Source organism: Podarcis filfolensis, assembly GCF_964270895.1.
Source record: "Podarcis filfolensis genome assembly, chromosome: 2".
Lineage (NCBI taxonomy): Eukaryota > Metazoa > Chordata > Lepidosauria > Squamata > Lacertidae > Podarcis > Podarcis filfolensis.
In genome coordinates this window covers 71,601,537-71,621,925 of record NC_139605.1, presented here as the reverse complement: position 1 = coordinate 71,621,925, position 20,389 = coordinate 71,601,537, and the positions used below count along the sequence as shown (strand labels likewise).

The 20,389-nt window shown below is 41.0% G+C and overlaps 1 protein-coding gene across 3 annotated transcripts in view; it reads right to left on the bottom strand.

The window, feature by feature from the left end:
* STK32A (serine/threonine kinase 32A) overlaps window positions 1–20,389 on the bottom strand; it is a 73,820-nt gene that overhangs the window by 7,547 nt on the left and 45,884 nt on the right. For all 3 annotated transcript variants that reach the window (XM_083600236.1, XM_083600237.1, XM_083600238.1), the window contains exons 6-9: window positions 18,706–18,743; window positions 13,166–13,255; window positions 10,201–10,298; window positions 6,937–7,053 (exon numbers count right to left, since the gene is read on the bottom strand). In XM_083600236.1, coding sequence (XP_083456362.1) covers window positions 6,937–7,053; window positions 10,201–10,298; window positions 13,166–13,255; window positions 18,706–18,743 — 343 coding nt within the window. The remainder of the gene's footprint in view (window positions 1–6,936; window positions 7,054–10,200; window positions 10,299–13,165; window positions 13,256–18,705; window positions 18,744–20,389) is intronic.

Here is a 20,389-nt window from a genome sequence, read left to right as displayed (position 1 = left end):
AAAAGTCATAATCCAGTCTATTTATCTTTACAGTAAAACATCTGATTGGGTTTTACGTAAGAAATCAATAAAATTTTGAGACAAAAATAAGGAAGCAGTCTAGGGCAGAAGACCAATTGGAAATTCATACGCTCCATTTTTTAAGTTGGCATTTACTTTTGCAGGCAACAACTGGTAGATCTCAAGCTCAGTTGGGTTATCTGAAGAGTTGCAACACATGAAGGGCAGTACAACTGTCACTTGCCATACAAACTTCAAAAATCTAACTTGTTGAACTAAGGGCAACAATATAGGGGTCTTTTCTGACATTCCTTGGGCAGCTTGGGAAGAAGCAGTAGCTCTTGTACTACCTCACAAAGAAAGTGTCAGAAGCCCTGGGTTATATGAGAGAGGTCCATGCTGCAGCTCCTTCACAATGCAATAATACTCTAGCTTTCATGAAAGGTGGTAGTGGCATAGGAAGGAGAAGCATCATGGACTCTTCCCTGAAGGCTCCCACCATCGCTTTAGAAGCCAAGAGGGAGCTGCACTGTAGCAATTTCAACAGGAATGTAACATCAAAACGGTAACCACAGTTTTGCCTAATAAATTTAGGCTTTTGACAGTTTTTATCCATACAAAAGAAACATATTCAATTTAGTGACAAGTTATCCGTGGAGTTCAAGGACTACAGTCCCTACATTTCCTAGATATTTGCTCCATGATGGACTGGTGACTATTCTGGCAGTTTCTTCAAGCTGCCTTGTTCGTATTTCAAAAGTTACCACTATCCATTCTGCATAGCCCTGCAAGTTTGGTCTTCTGCTAATGCTATGAGAAGAATTTGTAAGGGAGGCAATTATAGCCGTGCAATAAGCAATTTAGGTATCAAAAAGCATTTACAAAGGCCAACATGCTCAGTGGAATACATGTTGGTCTTGAACTTGTGAATTCAAATTTATGACCCATGGATTCATTGAGTAGCCTTGGGCAAAGTTGTGATCTCTTCACTCCCCTTCTGTGAAATGGGAATAAGTGTGGCTGTTCACATGGGGTTCTTGTGAGGACAACTGACAACTGAAGATAATTGGAAAACTTTCCAAGAGAAAACCAGCGTTCTAAGTAGCACAGCCTCAACAAACTTAAGGAGTTGGCTTTGGACAATGAAAAATCCTTCTACCTTCCGTTCTCCTGTAAGACTTGGCATTACAACCAAAATCAGTTAGAGCTAAAGACCGCAAGTTTGGTTCCAAAGGTCAAACAATTTAATTTGCATTGACCAGAAATCAGCACCACCATAGAAGGCCTTTCAATCTTTTCTCTCATTTCCATACATCACACTATCCATGACTGAGTACAGAATCTGGTTCTTTTCCTTGCTGGATGCTTGGCTGGCTCAGAATGAGAAAGTGTTCTACTTCAGCAGTAATTTACTGAACTCTTTCTTCTAAGTAAGTTAAGCCAAACACTCTACAAGTATCCACTGCATTTGAACAAATTATTCAAAAAGTCCTGTTCTGACAGATTTATCTCAGAAAGATTTTGCAGTACTTTATTTTTATGACTAGATAAATACCCACATAGTTCAAACCAATTCCTGTTGAAATCAGATCCCCCTGTGGTTTATACAAATGCCACCAGTGTACACTGCCCATATAGCGTTGAATATTTTTCTTCAAACATTGCCCAGGAATCAGCAAAACATTTCAAAATGATTCATGTAGAACATGAATGCAAGCAGATTGTTTTTGTGGGAGCTGCAAATCATTCAGGGAAATCAAAGCCAGCCAGTTACTTCCTCAGCCTGCTTCCATTCATATGCCAGACTGACTGGAATGGGATACTCCTGCTGAACTGCAAACCTACAATTATGCAAGCTCCTAAAATGCTCCTCTAACATCTGCAAGCCCATACAAGCATTTTTCACATGAGAGGTTTACTTGGTTTCCCTTTGAATCTGCCTGTAACGCAAACATAAAACCTACACAGGTTGCAGCACACATTCAATTTCTATTTTCTTCCCTTTTCCATCCTGCATTACCAACCTTGCATAACTGGCAGTAGAGGGGCTGGAAGGTGTTCAGTTTGTATGTGGCAATGCTCCATGCCTGATTTAATGCACTGAAACCTTTCTTATGAAATTTACTTGAGACAAGTGAGAGCCAGGACCAAACTTGACATCCCAGTTGGTCTCATCTATAATACATAATGGCTGCTAAAGCAAAGACAAAGGGGGGCACAGTGGAAATTTAAATAGCGGTGACATTGCATCATTAATTCAAGAAGGAACAAAAGGGCCTGTGGGGGTTCCAGAATGTCATGGCACAGGATAAAAAGCAAAGTAAAATGACATAAATAAATATAAAGGAAATCTACAGAAATGTGGAGTTACTACTCTGCCTTGGCTAGTTTCAAATGCAGATATTTTTAGCAGTTTTTATGTGTATTTAGGTTCAGAGTACACACAAACACACACAAAAAATCTGGACAAAATAGTTCTTCTGATCATACAGCTACCACCATACATGCAGGTTTTGCCTAATAATTTGTTCGGCAATTTTCCATCTCCTTGGTGCCATCTCTTACAGTGCCACTGTTGTTGTTGTTTAGTCGTTTAGTCGTGTCCGACTCTTCGTGACCCCATGGACCAGAGCACGCCAGGCACTTCTGTCTTCCACTGCCTCCCGCAGTTTGTTCAGACTCATGTTTGTAGCTTCGAAGACACTATCCAACCATCTCGTCCTCTGTCGTCCCCTTCTCCTTGTGCCCTCCATCTTTCCCAACATCAGGGTCTTTTCCAGGGAGTCTTCTCTTCTCATGAGGTGGCCAAAGTATTGGAGCCTCAGCTTCACGATCTGTCCTTCCAGTGAGCACTCAGGGCTGATTTCCTTCAGAATGGAGAGGTTTGATCTTCTTGCAGTCCATGGCACTCTCAAGAGTCTCCTCCAGCAGCATAATTCAAAAGCATCAATTCTTCGGCGATCAGCCTTCTTTATGGTCCAGCTCTCACTTCCATAAATCACTACTGGGAAAACCATAGCTTTAACTATACGGACCTTTGTTGGCAAGGTGATGTCTCTACTTTTTAAGATGTTGTCTAGGTTGGTCATTGCTTTCCTCCCAAGAAGCAGGCGTCTCTTAATTTCGTGGCTGCTGTCACCATCTGCAGTGATCATGGAGCCCAAGAAAGTAAAATCTCTCACTGCCTCCATTTCTTCCCCTTCTATTTGCCAGGAGGTGATGGGACCAGTGGCCATGATCTTCGTTTTTTTGATGTTGAGCTTCAGACCATATTTTGCGCTCTCCTCTTTCACCCTCAATAAAAGGTTCTTTAATTCCTCCTCACTTTCTGCCATCAAGGTTGTGTCATCTGCATATCTGAGGTTGTTGATATTTCTTCCAGCAATCTTAATTCCGGCTAGGGATTCATCCAGCCCAGCCTTTCGCATGTTAGGTCCCACTGTTAGGTCTCACATAAAGGCAGTGGACATGAAAAGTCAATATGTAGCCAATGCATGCATGTGTATGGGACTCTGAATATATGGAAGCTTTTCACCGTGTGCAGAACTATGTGAAGAGCATATATTTGATACTAAATTTTGAAAAACATTCAGGATTGGGCTGTGGATTTGGAGTTTTAGCCCAGCATAACCTGCTATGCATTGTGGGGGGTGGGGGAGAGAGAGGGTAGTAGTAACTAATTCACTGTCTACAGTTTATGGTCCCCAGCCAAAATCATGTCTTCAAGATCTATTAATCTTGCCTAAAAATATTAAAATATTGTGGGTTTTCTCTTTACTAAAATGTAAAACGACTAAAAACATTTCTAGCACGCTTGGTTCATGTGTGTGGGTTAACAATATGCATCTGAAGTTCACCGTTACACTATATCTCCACCTTGGTCTGGGGGTCATGTGGCAAGGCAAACATCAACCCCTTCTGAAATCAGACTTCTCCCTGCTACATGGAACTGTGCACCTGAGTGACTCTGGCCAAAGACAGACAAGAGATCTTCTCAGTTCTGCAGAGGTTTTTTAGCTAGAGATTCTGAACATCAAAAGTGGAGATTCATGAATAAAAAAAAAACCTCAGAGTGCATCACTGAATGATAGCCCAATTTCAGGGTCATTTTGTTAAACTGCCTAATATATCATCTCTACACCACTTGCTGCTACGAATATTGCTGCCACTGGGGGCTGTGTAATTGCCACTTCCATTCTAGTACCACCCGTGCCCCCTTCTGTTTTCTTTCCCCCCGGGGTAATAATGAAATATAATAGACCTTGGCCTTAACTTTTCTCAGCCTCAGCAGCAATAGCAGGAGCAGTCTTCTCAACTGAATGGCCTGCCAAGCCTTCAGTTTCTCGAGGCAGTTCCGTACAACATTGATTTAAAAATCACAGATAGAGACAGAAACACAAATACCAGAACCTGCACGCAGCACACATATTAACCTATTTTCTTTTTCATAGTCTCTTTTGAGGGGGTTATAGGAGGATACTGAGGCTATACATACATAAACCTGCGCAACGGGACTCCCTCTCCTCTCCCCATATGGAACTACAACACCCCACTCTCAAATCTGGGTTTGGGGTTTGGGGAAATGCCTAAACAGATTTTGGAGGGTGCATGAAGAAGAAGAAGAAGTAGAAGAGGAGGAGGAGGAGGAGTTTGGATTTGATATCCCGCTTTATCACTACCCTAAGGAGCCTCAAAGCAGCTAACAATCTCCTTTCCCTTCCTCCCCCACAACAATCACTCTGTGAGGGCATGAGTAGAGGAAGTCCACTGAGCAAGCAGAAGTCCTTGAGCTAATGCGAAGATTTTGCTGGATATAAACCCATTCTTTTAACAGTGCAAACCTATATGTTTTCTCAGATGAAGGCTCCATTGACTTAATGGAAATTACTCTCAATTTAGTATCCATAGGATGGTAGTCTATCTCTTCTTCCCCAAGTTACCTATATCAATGAACCCAATTGTCTTATTTTACTTTTTTTTAAAAAAAGCTTATTTGGGAGAGAGAAATGTAACCATCTTTCATAACTGGAAATCGCTAAACGGTCCTGTTTATGCCATTAATCTTGGATGTGAGACCAAATTAATTTGTACCACTGTATCTGGTATAAAAGGAATTAGGTGAATCTCCTTATGCCATTTATTCCATATTATAAAATATTTTGTTATGTAAAAATGGTTCACTACATTTCCCATTGCATTTTCATACCAGTCAGAATGAATTTATTTGGAATGATCTTGAACGGTGATGGGGAATCTGTAGTCCTCTAGATATTGTTGGACTACAGCTCCCATCACCCCAGGCCCCTTATCACAGTGGCTGACACTGATGGAAGTTGAAGTCCAACAACATCTGGAGGGTCAAAGGTTTCTCACACCAGGGTCTTGAGGCTTTGAAATATTGTTTTATGACAGGAATTGCTGCTATGGGGAGAAGGATGTCCCACTGCAAGCACCATACTGAGCATGAATCAGTTAGTTGCAATCAAGTATTAACTGAAACTATAGGACTTTTAAGTTAGCCATGAGGTCCTGTTAAGTCAATGTTCATTTATTTCAGTGGGTCAACTGAAACTTAGCTGAATACCACCTAAGTTTCTGTTGAATTGTGCTAACTGAATGTTTGAACATAGATTCACATTTTCATGGACTGAACCCATTGTTTTTTGCTGCATTAACTTCACCTTTCATTAACTTCACCTTTAATCAATTCATGTTTTCAGGCATTACCAAAACATTCCCTTTACAGAAAGAAAGAGGCTGAAAGATATAGTTGTACTGAGACTTTCCCAACAGCAAACCTTCCAAAAAGGCATCTCATTCCAATTTCCTCTGTCTGATAAAGAATGCCTCTCAGCCATATTTTCTGATAATTCTTATGCTGACAAACTGTTACCACATGGAAATATGTGAATAGAAGTTATGAATAAATGATGGCAAGTGAACATCTCTACAGAAGCTCGACTGTCACTTTGCCACAGGGAAAATGTGATGTCTGGAAACCTTCTCAAGTGAAAGCATGCTGAACTAGCAGGTAATTCTCTCTCCCTCTCTCTCTCTGGTAATTTTAGTGAAAACCATTATGAGGTGGGTTTTTTTTTTATAATTTACAGCAGTATTTAAATACCCATAAAATCTAATAATACAAAGATGTAACATAAGTCCACTGCAAATTTTTCTCTATGCCTCTACAAGTGGGAGCCAACGAAGTGCAGCAGGTGGCTTTTGTGTGGTAACCTGAAGTCATGTAAAATTCTGTCACACATTTTGTGTTAGCAGAAATTACTGTGAGAGGTGGGGGTGGAGAGGTGAGACATTGGCTTCTTGCTTTTTGCAGCAGTCGCACTTCTCCTATAAGTCTTGGTGTACTGAGGTTCCACTCAGAAGGTGTGGGAAACGTTTGGTCTTTTAGATATGTCTGTGTCCAGTCCTGGGCACCACAGTTTAAGAAGGATATTGACAAGATGGAGCATGTGCAGAGGAGGATGAACGGGATGATAAAGGGCCTGGAAACCAAGTTTGAGGGAGTTGGATATCTTGAGCCTGGAGAAGATCAGACTAAGAGGTGATATGTTCACCACCTTCAAATATAGGAAGATGAAGCAAGCTTTTTCTGGATTCAAATAACAAGGAAGGAGAATCTAAGAGAACTTTAGGGGAAATTATCTGATGGCAATAGTTGTTTGACAGTGGAACAGACTTTCTTGGAAGGTGGTGGACTCTCATTTATTGGAAGTTTTTAAATAGAAGTTGGGTGGCCATCTGTCAGGGATTCTTTACCAGTCACTGAAGGGAACTGAACAGTGGTCAATGGCCAGGAATGATGGTAGTAGTAGTTCAGCAACATTGTGGGGGGCTGGGGTTCCCCACACCTGTTCTAAAGCAAGCGCTCTTCTCTTTATTGAAGTCAGCCAGCCTCCAAAAACATGCCCCACTTACCTTTTGGATTAAGGACACCATATCCTTTGACCAAGCAGCAGGATACATAACTGTGGCTGTCTTGAAGATGTGGGCAATTTCGTTTGCAGCAGTACTAGAGCGAATGTGATATGGCCTCTGTGAAGAGGAAAAGGGGGTGGGGAGCAAATAAATTTTGAAACAAATCCCTCATCCATCAGCTGCAAAAACCACATTATTTCTTTCAGACCATTTCTAAGTAAATGACCTCTGCTCAGGTGGTCATTGTGCTGATTTTTCCAAAGCCCACATTCTTCCTGTTCCCACCCGCATCGCTCCTCCATCTCGTCCTGCTGTTGTTCTCAATTGAACCATTGAACTACAGTCACTGGGGAGCCTAATTCAATTGAAGTAAATAGATCAGTGCAGGAGAGGGCAGCAGCAGCAACAACAAAGCTACATTTGAAAAGCAAAATGTAAGGGAAGGGATCAAGGCTTTGCGCTGTCATCCAACCAGCGTTTCACTAGGACAGCCTGAGTGCAGAGGAAATCATTTTACTGCTGTTTTTAAAAAACAGAAAACAAAATTCTTTCCATATTCCCTGAAACATTTAAAGACAGCATTATCCTGTTTATGTCTGGAGTCGGAGCTTAACTGCCATTGAGGTAAACTCTTGCTTTTATTTCCTTTGAAACAGACATTGACCAAGTTTGCATATCATGCTAAGCCATAAAAGGATGGTTTGGTAAGTCACGTTTGCATGAAGTGCGGGCTGACAGAGACTTCCAGGGGACTCCCACTTTGCTCCTCCCACCACAAAGAGGATAACCCAGGAACATGCTGTGTTTTGTGCTAACAAACCATGATGCACTAAGCCAACGACAAACCATGATTTGCCAAACATCTCATGAAAACAAAAGTCGAGGGGCTTGCCATATAAAGAACTACCCTTCAAACTAAGTGCCAAATTAGTTCAGCATTGCTTGCTATATCGTGGCTGACCTTATAGCCTCTGGAAAGAGTGAGTTAAACTACTGAGGGCTGTTTCAAACAGTCCATAGAGACAGCACAGCCATCATAAGTAGCACAGGAAATGGGGATATATGTGATTCCTGGACAGTTATGGCTAGTATTTTCTGTACAGGAAGAGGATGCCCTTCTCAAGGTGACTACCAAAATGTTAAAAAGAACCTATAACAATACCACAAATAATAAAATTACCTAAGACACATCTAAATCTCTTAACTGTAGCAGATTAAAAACTATATCAGAAGGCAAAAATCATCCAAGTGCAAAAGCAGGTAGCAAAACTAGCACATTTCTGGGTACAGACTGGAGTACAACCTGCATTCCTGCCTGCCTCTCCTGTGCAGTTCAGTTAAGACTCCCCGGCATGGGGAGATACATAAGGACTGTAGGGAACAACCCTCTCATCCTCTGGATTTTTACTTATGTCCCATTTGCCAGAGCATTCAGCCATTACCAGTATAGATCTTCAAAGGTGATACATGATGGGCAAGAAATCTGCCAGGGTTCCAAGAAAGATTTAGATACAAGAACATTTCTGAATTATTATAAGCAACTTCTGTTCATAAGATTCAACTCTACAGGATTTTTTCTTTCTTTCCAGGGAAGATGGAGGAATACTTCACCATGCCTGTAGTGTATGGTAACAAGGCACGAACATTTTAATTTCCTGCTATGTCAAAGGACTCCTTTGGGCAGAGTAGAAATCCAATAAAGCAAGCTTTAGAATTCACCAATACCTGAATGTTACTGCAATGTTGGATTCAGGGCTTTTCACTCTTGCTGACAACCTTAGCAAGTGGTTATTGAATAATGCCCATGTATAACAGGAGAGTGAGAAGCAAATATCTAACCCTAAAAAATGTAGACCGCTTTAGGGAACATTGACTTTGGGAGACATTCCCAGGCATGTGGAAGAATACATGCAACTGAAAAGGCAAAGTACATGTGAAGTAAAGTGCTGCAGTGTAAGGAACTAATTTTTCAATCCCTGTTTAGGTTTTTATTAGCAGCAACCATATGCATAGCTTATATATTTAACTAAATCTAAATGGATGGTGGAAATGACTAAATACAAATACACAATTCTATCCAGCCAGCAGCACATTCACAAATAAAATATATCTATCTTCAGTTGCATGTATACATAATATTTTAACACGAGACTGCATTGCTTGTTTCCCCCAGAAACAAAGTGGGGACTGAAACGATATCTAAACTTGGCTACTTCATTCCCCCACCGACATGCAGTTGTGACTTAAATGACGTAACATTTTGGATGCTTCAGAACAGCTGTTTTGGATGAAAAAGCTAAGGTACCCTTAATTAAGACTAATTAAATTAAAAGTAATTAAAATTTAAAACTATGAGACTTTTTAAAGAAGCAATTTTAAGCAGAGGTTTAAATTATTTCTGCCCTGCTTACTTTACCAAAAGATCTGACTGGTATAAATATAATTATTTAACAAGAGCAAAACAAAACAGAAGCCTTCTCCTGCTTTTTTTTTATTAAGGTTGAAATCAAACAGAAGGCTGCAATCCTGGGTAGTCACAGATGAAGAACACGTGCAGCAAAATGCCTTTTTTTCTTTTACTGCAGCTATCACTCTGCTGAGCAGCTTGTAGGTTGTGCAAGGTGATCGGCTGCAGCAAAAATACTCTTAACATCTCCAGCTAAGCACGTGCTCCTCCCACACCTTCACTTGCCTATGTATCTCCAGGGCTGCAATCAATGGGACTGTTCACGCATAGTTTATCGCAAAATTGATGCTAATATTCTAGATGCTAGCAATGCGACATATTGCTCACCAACTTTTATTTAAAATTTAAAAAAAAGCTTTTAGGTGTATCCATTGCAATAAAGTTCCCATTTTGCCTACTGGTTTGACCTAACTTGTAAAGACTCCCAGAAAACATTTTGGAAATATGTTGTCATCCAGTCCAGAAACAAGGCATGCTAGAACATGAAATGTGTTTGATTACTAATTCACACACAGCGGTCCATTTCTTCCTCAAACCGCAGGATCATTCTGCAATTGTAAAATATCTTTCTACATTTTGTTCCTGCTGAACTCTTGGTATATTGCCTAGCAACTGCTATATCAGAAATTCATATTTATCAGTAAGATAATTCCTTGTTTTAAACAGCAGTGATTCTCTCTGGAATTTCAATGAGTCTATCATAAAAATGGACACAGAGCTTGAGAGCTGGACCACCTGAAAATGATGGATTAATGGATGTATAGAGCAATAAAGTATATAAATGAACAGTACAGTACCCGGCCTCTAAGAAGTTCATAGGCTGTAATGCCTAATGACCACCAGTCAACAGCATAGGAATAGCCAATGGGTTTTATAGAACTGAACATCTCGGGTGCTGGGGAAAAAGAGAAAGTTGTTATTTGCTTTCGTTAGGAATCTTACAGCAAGATTATTGCCTTTGCTTCCATTGATGTAAGAATATATTCCAAATGTCCAAATGGGGACAGACCCTTTGGGGGCCATGGCTGGCTGGCTACTGGGCCCACCTAGTCAAGAAGGGCTTCCTGATTTGCCTGGGCAACAGTGAGCTATGGGAAATGAACTAAAAGAAATGGGAGCTGAGAGAAAGGCTGCTATCTAATGTGTGTACCTAAGCCTTGTGGAATGCCTTGTGAAAACGGGACATCAACAACTATTTTTATTTCTGTATTAGGATTTAGTCTGCCTCCTCTTTAGTTTTAAGCTGTTAAGCTAGCCTTATTTAAAAGCTTAAAACTAAAGAGGAGGCAGACTAAATTTGTATTGTTTTATACACTACTGTATGGGCTATTTTTAAACGATGCTTTACTTATACTGACAGTATGATTAGCTACAATTGTTCTTATTTTAAAAAATAATTTAATTTTTTTAAAAAAATGTTATCGCTGTTCATTTGATATTTTTTCAACTGCTTTGGGGATAATCTCATGGAAATGTAGCCTACCAATAAACATGATGACAATAATCATCTCCCTGGCTCTGGTGTGTTTTGGGGTGACATTTAGCTCTGATTCCTAACCTGGTCCCTTGAGTCAGTTTCTCTGACTCAGTCATTAGCTCCCTGTTCCCGTTCCCCTCTTACAGATGCTTATGGCTCAGCCCTGACACTTTATTTATCAAGAGGAGTCAATATTTTGCCTTTTGGAGAGATACAGATTTAAACATCTGTCAACTAATATGTACACCAGAGTTCTTTAGGTTTTGCCTTCTAGAGCAAGGAACAAATGCATCTCAAGTCTGGTGCACATGCATCTAAAAAGTTATGTCCATACACTGCCAATATACTTCTTCCCTTCCACACCTCCGTAATAATCAAAGAGCCATTTTTGCTGAATGCGTTTTGAATTCTGACCATATTTATACCAATTGCAACCAAGTTCACTGCAGGATAAGAATTCTATTCAACCATCATAATTTACTTTTCAGCCATTGTTATGATCAGTTTACTAACTACTTTAGAAGGGTGTGCCCATCAGGCTCTGACAGAGAATGCTTTCCCTTTGGAAGTGTGCAGGACATTCATTCCTGTGCCAGTAAAGGCTCACCTGTTTGCCCAAGCATTTTTAGTGTATTTAATGAGTTAATTGACTTGGGGTGAGTAACCCACTCTGAACTTTCTTCCACCTGCTTCTACTGTTCAAACTGACTTTATGGTTTATGAATTTTTTAATGATTTATTGTCATTTGTATTTGGATCACGACCCATTGTGATCAATCGCAGAATACAAATATCCCCAGCAAATATAGAAGGCCAAAAAGTATTTTCAAGCAATGTATTTTTGGGAGTGGGGAGATACTTAAGCAATGATATTTGGAATGAGAATGGGGGGGGGGACGTATAAGCACAAAAGTTTCCCCCTTCCTCTGTGAATGTTCTCATTGCCCTCTAACTAAAAGAGAAGATGAAGGCGGCATGACATCCTTCTCCTTTTGTCACCTAACCAAAACTACCATCAAGAAAATGAGCTGGGAGAATTCTGCCATGCTCTTGAGGTTCAGAAGGTCACTGAACAAATGCACGGAGCACTGGGGAACTGACTCATCATGCTTACGTTCTCTGGTTCTGTACAAGTTTTTACACTTATGAATCACAATTTCCAGGTCACACTTTGGCTGACTGTTTGACGCAGTTGGGTTGCAAATGCACAAATACCTATCGATCTATAGATATACAGTATATATGCATGAAAGTCCCTCTCCTGTTCCCCCTTGATCACAGATAAAATGCTTGTAGCTGCTGAGCAGATGCATGCATTACAGCCATCAAAACATCATTTAATATTGTTAAATGGAAGTGGCCTAATTTTTGCTTAAGTGCTGGGAGGGGAGATGCTAACTCCAGTGTCTGACCCATAGAAATGGTGCCCTCCTTAAGTGGAAGACCGTGGCTCCTTAAGCTTGGACCTGGGAGACCAGGATTCAAATCCCCACTCAGCCGTAAAGTTCTTTGGGCCACTCAGAGTCTCTTAGCCTAACCTACCCTGCAAGGTCATTGTGAGGGAAAGAAGGCAAGAGGGGAAACCATGTGACCACCTTCAGCTCTTTGGAGGAAAAGTGGTATATAAGTGTAATAATAAGCAAACAAACATTCAAAATTAAAACAAACATGGAAAAAAATACAACCATATGAAATAAGTGATCAAAGGGAGGGTACCAACACACTAACCCCACTACCTCAGGCAGCCAAGTTAAACAGACAATTCCTAGAAGTGAGCACTTGTTAAATTCTCAAAGGGTATGTAATAAGTTCACTATATTTCTTGGTAACCAAAAAAACAGGGGAGCGGTGTTGCCAGTTATTTAAGGATGATGCATCAATATTCTGTATATCCATTTATATTTCAAAGGTTTATCCCAGTCTCATGTGTCAAGCCAATGGGCTGGGCCACCTTTTATCATCTCTATAGGGCCTGCCCACCCAACTGCAGCATACACCTCACACACAAAATCCAAGAACCAATCATGCAATTTTGCCCTACACTCCTCAGATTTTAGGCACCCAGGCAGCAATGAGGTGGGGTTGGAAGAGGTGGAACCAGTATGCGGGTTCCATGTGTCAGACTGGATGGAGTCTCTTCTAAGCTGGCCCTTTGCTTCTTAAAAAGAAGAAGCAAAACTGTTTTAATATCTGGACAGAATTAGAATGAAAATGCTCAGAGCACAACCCTAGAACAGAGGTATTACCAACAGAAATAAACTGTGCCTTAATTTTTAGCTACTCACCCATATATGGTTTAGTGCCAGCAATAGTGGTGACCTGAGTGTCTTTTGTTATCACGGTGGCAATATTGAAGTCTGTGATATGCACATGTCCTAAGAGAGAGGTAAAGAAACCATTTTTTACATGAGCATCTCACACCTCATAACATTCCATTCTGGCATGGCTATTCATTTTACTATATATAATTATGAGGAAACAGGCAGCAAAGAGTATCAATCATTTGCACTATGTCCTTTGAATTTGCTCTCTTCCCTGCATCTTTTCCTATTAAACACCGAGGCCCCAAGGCAGGAAAGTGCAATGGGATTGCACAAGCCAACACCCATCAACTCCCTTACTGAACAGCCAGGGAGGAAATATAAAAAGTACTCTGGCTGTTGAGCTGGCAAGGTGCTATAATAAAAGCAACACAGTAAATCCCTAGGCTCAGAGGCCCACGCCCGTGGCACTGCTGATCAGAAATCAAAGCCAAAATCTCGCCCCAGCTGAAGCAAATGAGTACTCTGTTTGCTCAACGGAAGAGTGAAAATGGGATTTATAAATAAACTGTGGCAGTAGAAGTAGTGATTCCTCCAGGGGAATGTTTCCCATGATCACCTCAAGCATACTTCAGTACCTCTAGTGGCTATACTGCAAACTGCTCAAAGATGGTTGGACAGCACACTCTGGTATGGTCCTCTACCAGCCACGGTGCTGCAATGAAGTTTTTTGGGTGAGCAAATGTACCCACTTGGTGCTGCTGATGCCTTTTTTTGCATTAGAACGGTCTTTCTCAACCTTGGGTCCTCGGATGTTGTTGGACTACAACTCCCATCACCCCCAGCTGGCAGGAACCAGTTCAGGGATGATGTGAGTTGTAGTCCAACAACATCTGGGGACCCAAGGTTAAGAAAGGCTACATTTGAAGCATAATCTCAGCAGACGAGGAGAATGCTTTAAGGGCTATTGTCACCTGCAGTATGAGAAAACCATGAATTATGACGCCAGAGTACATCTGACATGTGCCCCCCTCCCCAGCAACTGATTTGGCAAGCAGCACATGCATAGCCTGAACAATCTTAGAGAATCATGGTGCCCCCTTCCTTGTGGCTGTAGAGTGAAAAAGAGAAAAGAAAAGGCAAGCCCAAAATGACTCCTCAGAGATCTCTTAAGAGAGGAGGCAGTGAAAGGCCAAGGCGATATTCCATCCTTGCATCACTTTTCATTTCCTCTCTATTGCTCTCCTTTCCCTGCGGGAAATTGCATTAATAAAATAATGAATTATAGATGCCATTATTTTTATTCAACCTTTGATATTCTTTGGGAAAGAAGCAGGGAGATGGCATTTTGGCTGTCTTGTTTGTCAGAAGTTAATTCTTGAAATACAACCCAAAGTTTCTAAAAAAGCAGAAGTAATTGGAATAGTAAACTGTAAAACTGTAAAACTGAACTATTAAAAAAGCATGTTATGGGAAGCACCTCACACAGAAATATCTTAACTTTTAGTATTTTGAGAAGAAGCTTGGTGTAGTTACTACCACACATAAAATGTGAATGTAATTTTCTGAGCAGCACCATAAATAATTGTGCATCCAATTTGGTTTTAGACTCTAGAGTTGATTAAAAAAACTTTTAAAAAACCTAAATAAAAATGTAGTTAACATTAAACTACCAAAACAGAATGAAGAAACGCAAGGTGTTGTGCATGTTAAAGAAATGTTTGAAAACATGATATTCATCTGCAAATGCTGACAATCTCTGACTAATTTTGTTAATGGACTAACATAGGAACACCACAGGGATGCGTACTCAGTCCACTCCTTTATATTCTCTACACGTACGATTGTGTCGTTGCTCACCCTAGTAATAGGGTTGTCAAATTTGCAGATGACACAACCGTGATTGGGCTCATCCCTGAAAGGGAGGGTGAAACGGACTATAGAGATGAGGTGGAGCGGCTGACAGAGTGGTGCAGAGCTAACAACTTGCTCATAAATACAAGGAAGACAAAGGAGCTTGTGGTGGACTTCAGGAGACAGAAGAGCAATATCCAGCCACTTTTGATTGATGGGGTCTGTGTGGAGAGGGTAACAACGTTCAGATTTTTGGGCATTGAATTACAAGAGGATCTGTCCTGGAGTGTCAACACAAGGGGGCTTGTGAAGAAGGCGCAGCAGAGACTGTACTTTTTGAGAATTCTAAGGAAAAACCATCTTCCGCAGAAACTGCTGCTTGCCTTCTATCACTGTGCCATTGAGAGCGTGCTCACTTATGGCTTATGTGTGTGGTACGGAAGCTGTACTACCCAGGACAGGATGGGGTTGGGCAGAGTTGTTAAGGCAGCAGAGAGCATTGTTGGCTGCCCACTTTCCACCTTAGAGCAGATTTATGCCACAAGGTGCCATAGGAAGGCACTGGACATAGTAAAAGATCCATCGCATCCTGGTCACTGTCTCTTCGAGCTCCTGCCGTCGGGACGGAGATACAGGACGATGAAGACAAGAACGAGCCGTCTTAAGAACAGCTTCTTTTCCAGAGCGATCTCGGCCCTGAATGGGAAGCCTGGACTTTGAAAGTCATCTAATCTTCCTTGATGTACTATACTGTATTGTTTTAATTAGTGTTTTTATGGAGCAGTCAAGTAATTTCGTTGTCCCTGAGAGGGGGCAATGACAATAAAGATATTATTATTATTATTATTATTATTAATGGTGAAAAACTTAAGAGATATTTCATCAGTGAAGCACAGTTAACACCTGGACTAAAATATATGTATATTTAGATAGTAACGAAATTTATCTGGGATTACCAGCATGCAGATGTAAATGTCAACAATCATTAAATTGTGGACATTCAGTGTAATGGTATGAGACTTTAAAAAATGTTTACCAAGCAAAAGTAAGATCCCCCCCCCCACCAAGTGAAAGGAAAAGCTATGAACTCCCCCTGCCCAGTCCTTTTTTTCTGGGGGTACTCAAGAGTATGCAGTGCCAGAACCTTCCCCCAAAATGTTAACAACTTACTGTAACAACTTTGTGGTGAGTACTGACACCTTTTTTTCTACCCAAAAAAACCCCTGGCTCTGCCCAGCTGATCTTGCCCACTGAAGTCTGCCTTAACATAACCTCTTTCTCTCACAGGGTGCTTTCACACAACCTGCTTAATGAACATTCAGCCTGATTTGCTTGCAGGGACATTAGATGATATATAAAAAAATGGAGCATCCATTCCTATTTATTTGTGGGGAGTTTAGACGATGCTGCATCAAAGGAAGTGTCATTTCACACTTTCCAGTGTGTTTTCCCATCACCTTCCTTGTTGCAAAAAAATCCAGTATTTTGGAGAAGTGGGCTTGTTTCACAAGAGCTCCAAATCAGCCTTAATTATGCAACCTGAATTTGCCAGGGGGTAACTGAATCCCACCCAAAAACAGAGACAGTCTGGAAGCACCCACAGTTTGGCATAAATGTAGCAAAGGTGCAACAGATTGAGCTTGAGTTTGAACGACCATTCCCAAGGAAAGAGCAAGTCACTGGAAAATAAGCACAATCTTAGCAGTCTAAATATAGATAGAGATGCTGCTAAAACAATGGCTGAGGGGAAAACCAAGAACAAAATTGAACTATAGGTAAGAGGCTCTTTGCACGCATGAGTGGAACCACACAACTCTCCTGCCATGGTTGGAGAAACACACAGAGAAATTGCAAAGAGGAAACAGTCAGAAGGGCATGGATTTCAAGGGCACGTAGAGAAAAGACAATTCCAAATAGAATTCTGATGCTGTCCCAAATGCATCAAAAATTGAAAAGCCTCTGAAGCAGTTCTTTTCAAGTGTCTTCCTTGAGCCCAAGCCTATGACTGTAATATCTGTCCATTCTCCAAAAATTATAGCATTTAGACACATATTAACATCAATGGAAGTGTGAGTTCCTCCTCTTGAATTGTTTCTTAATGTAAAGTTATCAGAACATTGCCCGTTCCTCGCCTTCTCAGAGTGCCTCAGTCTACCACAGAATGGACTATTCTGGGAAACAGCAGAGAATAGCTCACACAATATCCACACCTACTGGAGGCAAAGCAGGGAATTTACTCTGTATTTAAATGGTATGAGAGCAGCATGACAAGGAAGATGCTCTTGAGGAACCTCTTCAGAAGCACCTAAACCATGGATGTTGCTGGGCTCCAACTGCCATCATCCCTGGCCATGATATCTATAGTGCATATGAGTTTGAATTCAACAACCTTTGAAGGACTCCAGGTTCCCTACCCCTGGCATAAATGGTTTTCATGTGAAAAATGCATCCATGACCCAGTGATCTCATGCATACTGGAACGAAACCGCATTGAACCTGCATAAGGTGGGAGTGTTTAAAAAGGAAACTTGCCTTCAAACAGGCTGCATAAAACTTTTGCACATTCCTGTGGGGGGAAAAGAGCAAGCAAGGAGGAAATGCTCTGCAGCTCAGCATCCCAAATGCACCTATAGTACTCTCCAAACACATTTCCCGTTATCTCTGATTGCACAGCTATGTTGTTGCACTGCGGTGCGTCTGAAACACTGAGCCACAGCAGGTTCTCCTTCAAAAGCATCCAAAATTAAAACCTTATTCTACGGAGGGAAACATGATTGTTGTTCGTGATAAATTTATCAGCCTGGTTCAGACATAGTGCTAAGCCAGAGAAACTTGGTTATGTATGGGCAAGCATATCAATGCTGTCAATAAATAAATAAATTTATGACTCCACGCCACAGTGAGCTTTGTGTTCACTGAGTCCCTGTTCCCCTTCCCTAGAAAGACAGGAAGGTGACACAATGGGCCAGATTATTTGTCCAGTTAGTATTGCCTATTCTGACTGGCTGCAGCTCTCTAAAACCTCGAATACAGGCCTTTCCCATCACCTGCTACACGATCCATTTAGTTGGGGATATGAGGAATTGAATCCCACCCCTTTAGAATGCAAAGCATATATTCAACCACTGAGCTTTGGCCCCTGCTTGAATCCATCACACACAAGGAAAAACTGGAATAAAAAGGTTCCACTTTTGGTTTTGAGTAAATCATAGTTTCTCACTCAGAAATTGGTGTGATTGGTTCCTACTATGAATAACAAACCAGATCCTGAAACCACCAATTGATCCCGGCAACTTTGATCTAACCTTTGTGAGATAGTTTCCCCATGTTCAGACATGATGGTAAACTGTGGTTCATTCAAAACTAAAAGTGGATGTTTTCAAACTCCTCTCCTGGCACATGAAAGAAGAATGGTATAGCATGCAAGAGGAACCTCTGAACGAGGCCATCATTCTAGTTAAAAGCTGGGTCACAAGGTGCAGATGAAGAACACCTATAGTTAACCTGGCCTGCTGTTGTCATTCATGCCTTAATTCAACAGAAGCGCAGAGCTAAGGTAAAATTTATTTATTTATTGCCTCAGCCTGCTTTCCATCTCACAATGACATGGTGGCTTCCTAAAGCCTGCAGTGCTCACCTAGGAGACAGTATTTTGCTACAGGTTTGCATGCATGAGGATACTATTATAGTAAGAAACAATTGGCTCTTACCCTGTTCATCCAGCAAGATGTTATCAGGCTTTATGTCCCTAAAATAAAAGATGGAGAGAGAGAGAGAAAGAGAGAGAGAAGGTTCCAGTAGTAGTTAGTATTACATCGGGGCCGGGGGGGGGGGGGACTTACTGCAGCATGATCACGTTCCTCGTAAAAACTGAAGGATACCCAAATCACTCTTAGCAATCTATAGAATGATCCTCAAGTCCTTCTGTTACATGCCACCCACTGATTGTAATCATACCTGCAGTTAAAACTCTGTAAAATGAACAAAAAACTGTCTGGAGCCCATATGTTCCATTTAGTAATACAGGGACAACTTCTGATCTTTCACTCAGGGCACAATCAACTTAATTTGTCTACAAATAACTTTTTAATTGCCCATCAACTTCCTCAACAGCTGTAATGCATTGCAGAAAGTGCTTCTGGCCATGCCCTCTACTGAGCAACATTATTTCCCCCTTCTTGTTCCTTTCCCCTTATTTCTTTGTGTGAAGCCTGATGAAGAGTTCTGTGACACTTGAAAGTGATTGCACTACTTTTTAAAATAGTCCTTATAAAGATATTATACTACTGACCATGTTTGAATTCTCCCCACCACCCCCACCACCCCCAATAGAACTGCTTGCAGTTGTCTCCCCCACTTTGTGGTTGAAATGCCAAAGTGCCCAGTAAACATATTAGGCCATTGATTTATTAGTCCTGTTAGCAGAAGCATGCACAAGGATGTCTGCTAGTGCAACAAGGCTTCTCCCATGTCTCTCAAATATAGCACTGGGGGAGTTGGAAGAACCCATAGAACGGTGTGCAGGAGGAGGAAAGAGGAGAATGTTCTGTTGAACTGAAATGCTTGCGCTGAAAGAATATTTACCTTCGTACAACAATGAATTCCTCCCATGGTTAATAGGATTTGCAAAGTGTTAAAATAGAATATATTGGTGTAACATTATTGAACATTATTGGTTGAATCCAATGTGCCCATGCAGTTCCCCAATGGAACAGGACTTCTCCTTCCTCTCCTTACACACCCTCAAAATCTGCTCTACGGAGTCTTACAATCTGAAGACAATCCGAAAAAAATGGCAACAGGAACTGGGTATTACCATTCCAAATGAAATTCATGCATAATAATCACAACACACTCCTTCTCCCCCAACATTACTGTCTAAACCTAAGGTTTGCCATTTCCCTTGAACATCCTGATTGTCTTCTGGGATAACTAATGTAATCCCGAGTATAAACTCCAAGACACTCTATATATTATAGATTACTGTAAACACTAGAGCACCTTTTCCTTTTCAATTTTGCATTTTTTAAATATCCTTTCCCTTTCAGTGTTTTAGAAGTATGACCCAGATAGGCAGACAGAGAGCTCCATCAGGATATGGAACCCAATTTCACTGATTTTTCGCTTGGAACAAACACAGTGGGAAACACAACTTCTATTGGCTTTGACTTTTCAGCTGCTTTCCTTAATGCATCAGGCTCTTTTCCCCAAAAGCAAAGTACCCTTGGCAAGACATTTAGGACATGCTTAGTCCATTGAAAGCACTTTTACAACAATGAACAAAAGCTTCTATCATGTAAGCCGCAATTGCAGGAAGACTGTAATGGCAAAAAAAGTTCAGTGTTCTTTTTGAACTTATCGATTCACATACTTCCGTCTAGGCCACCTCCATGG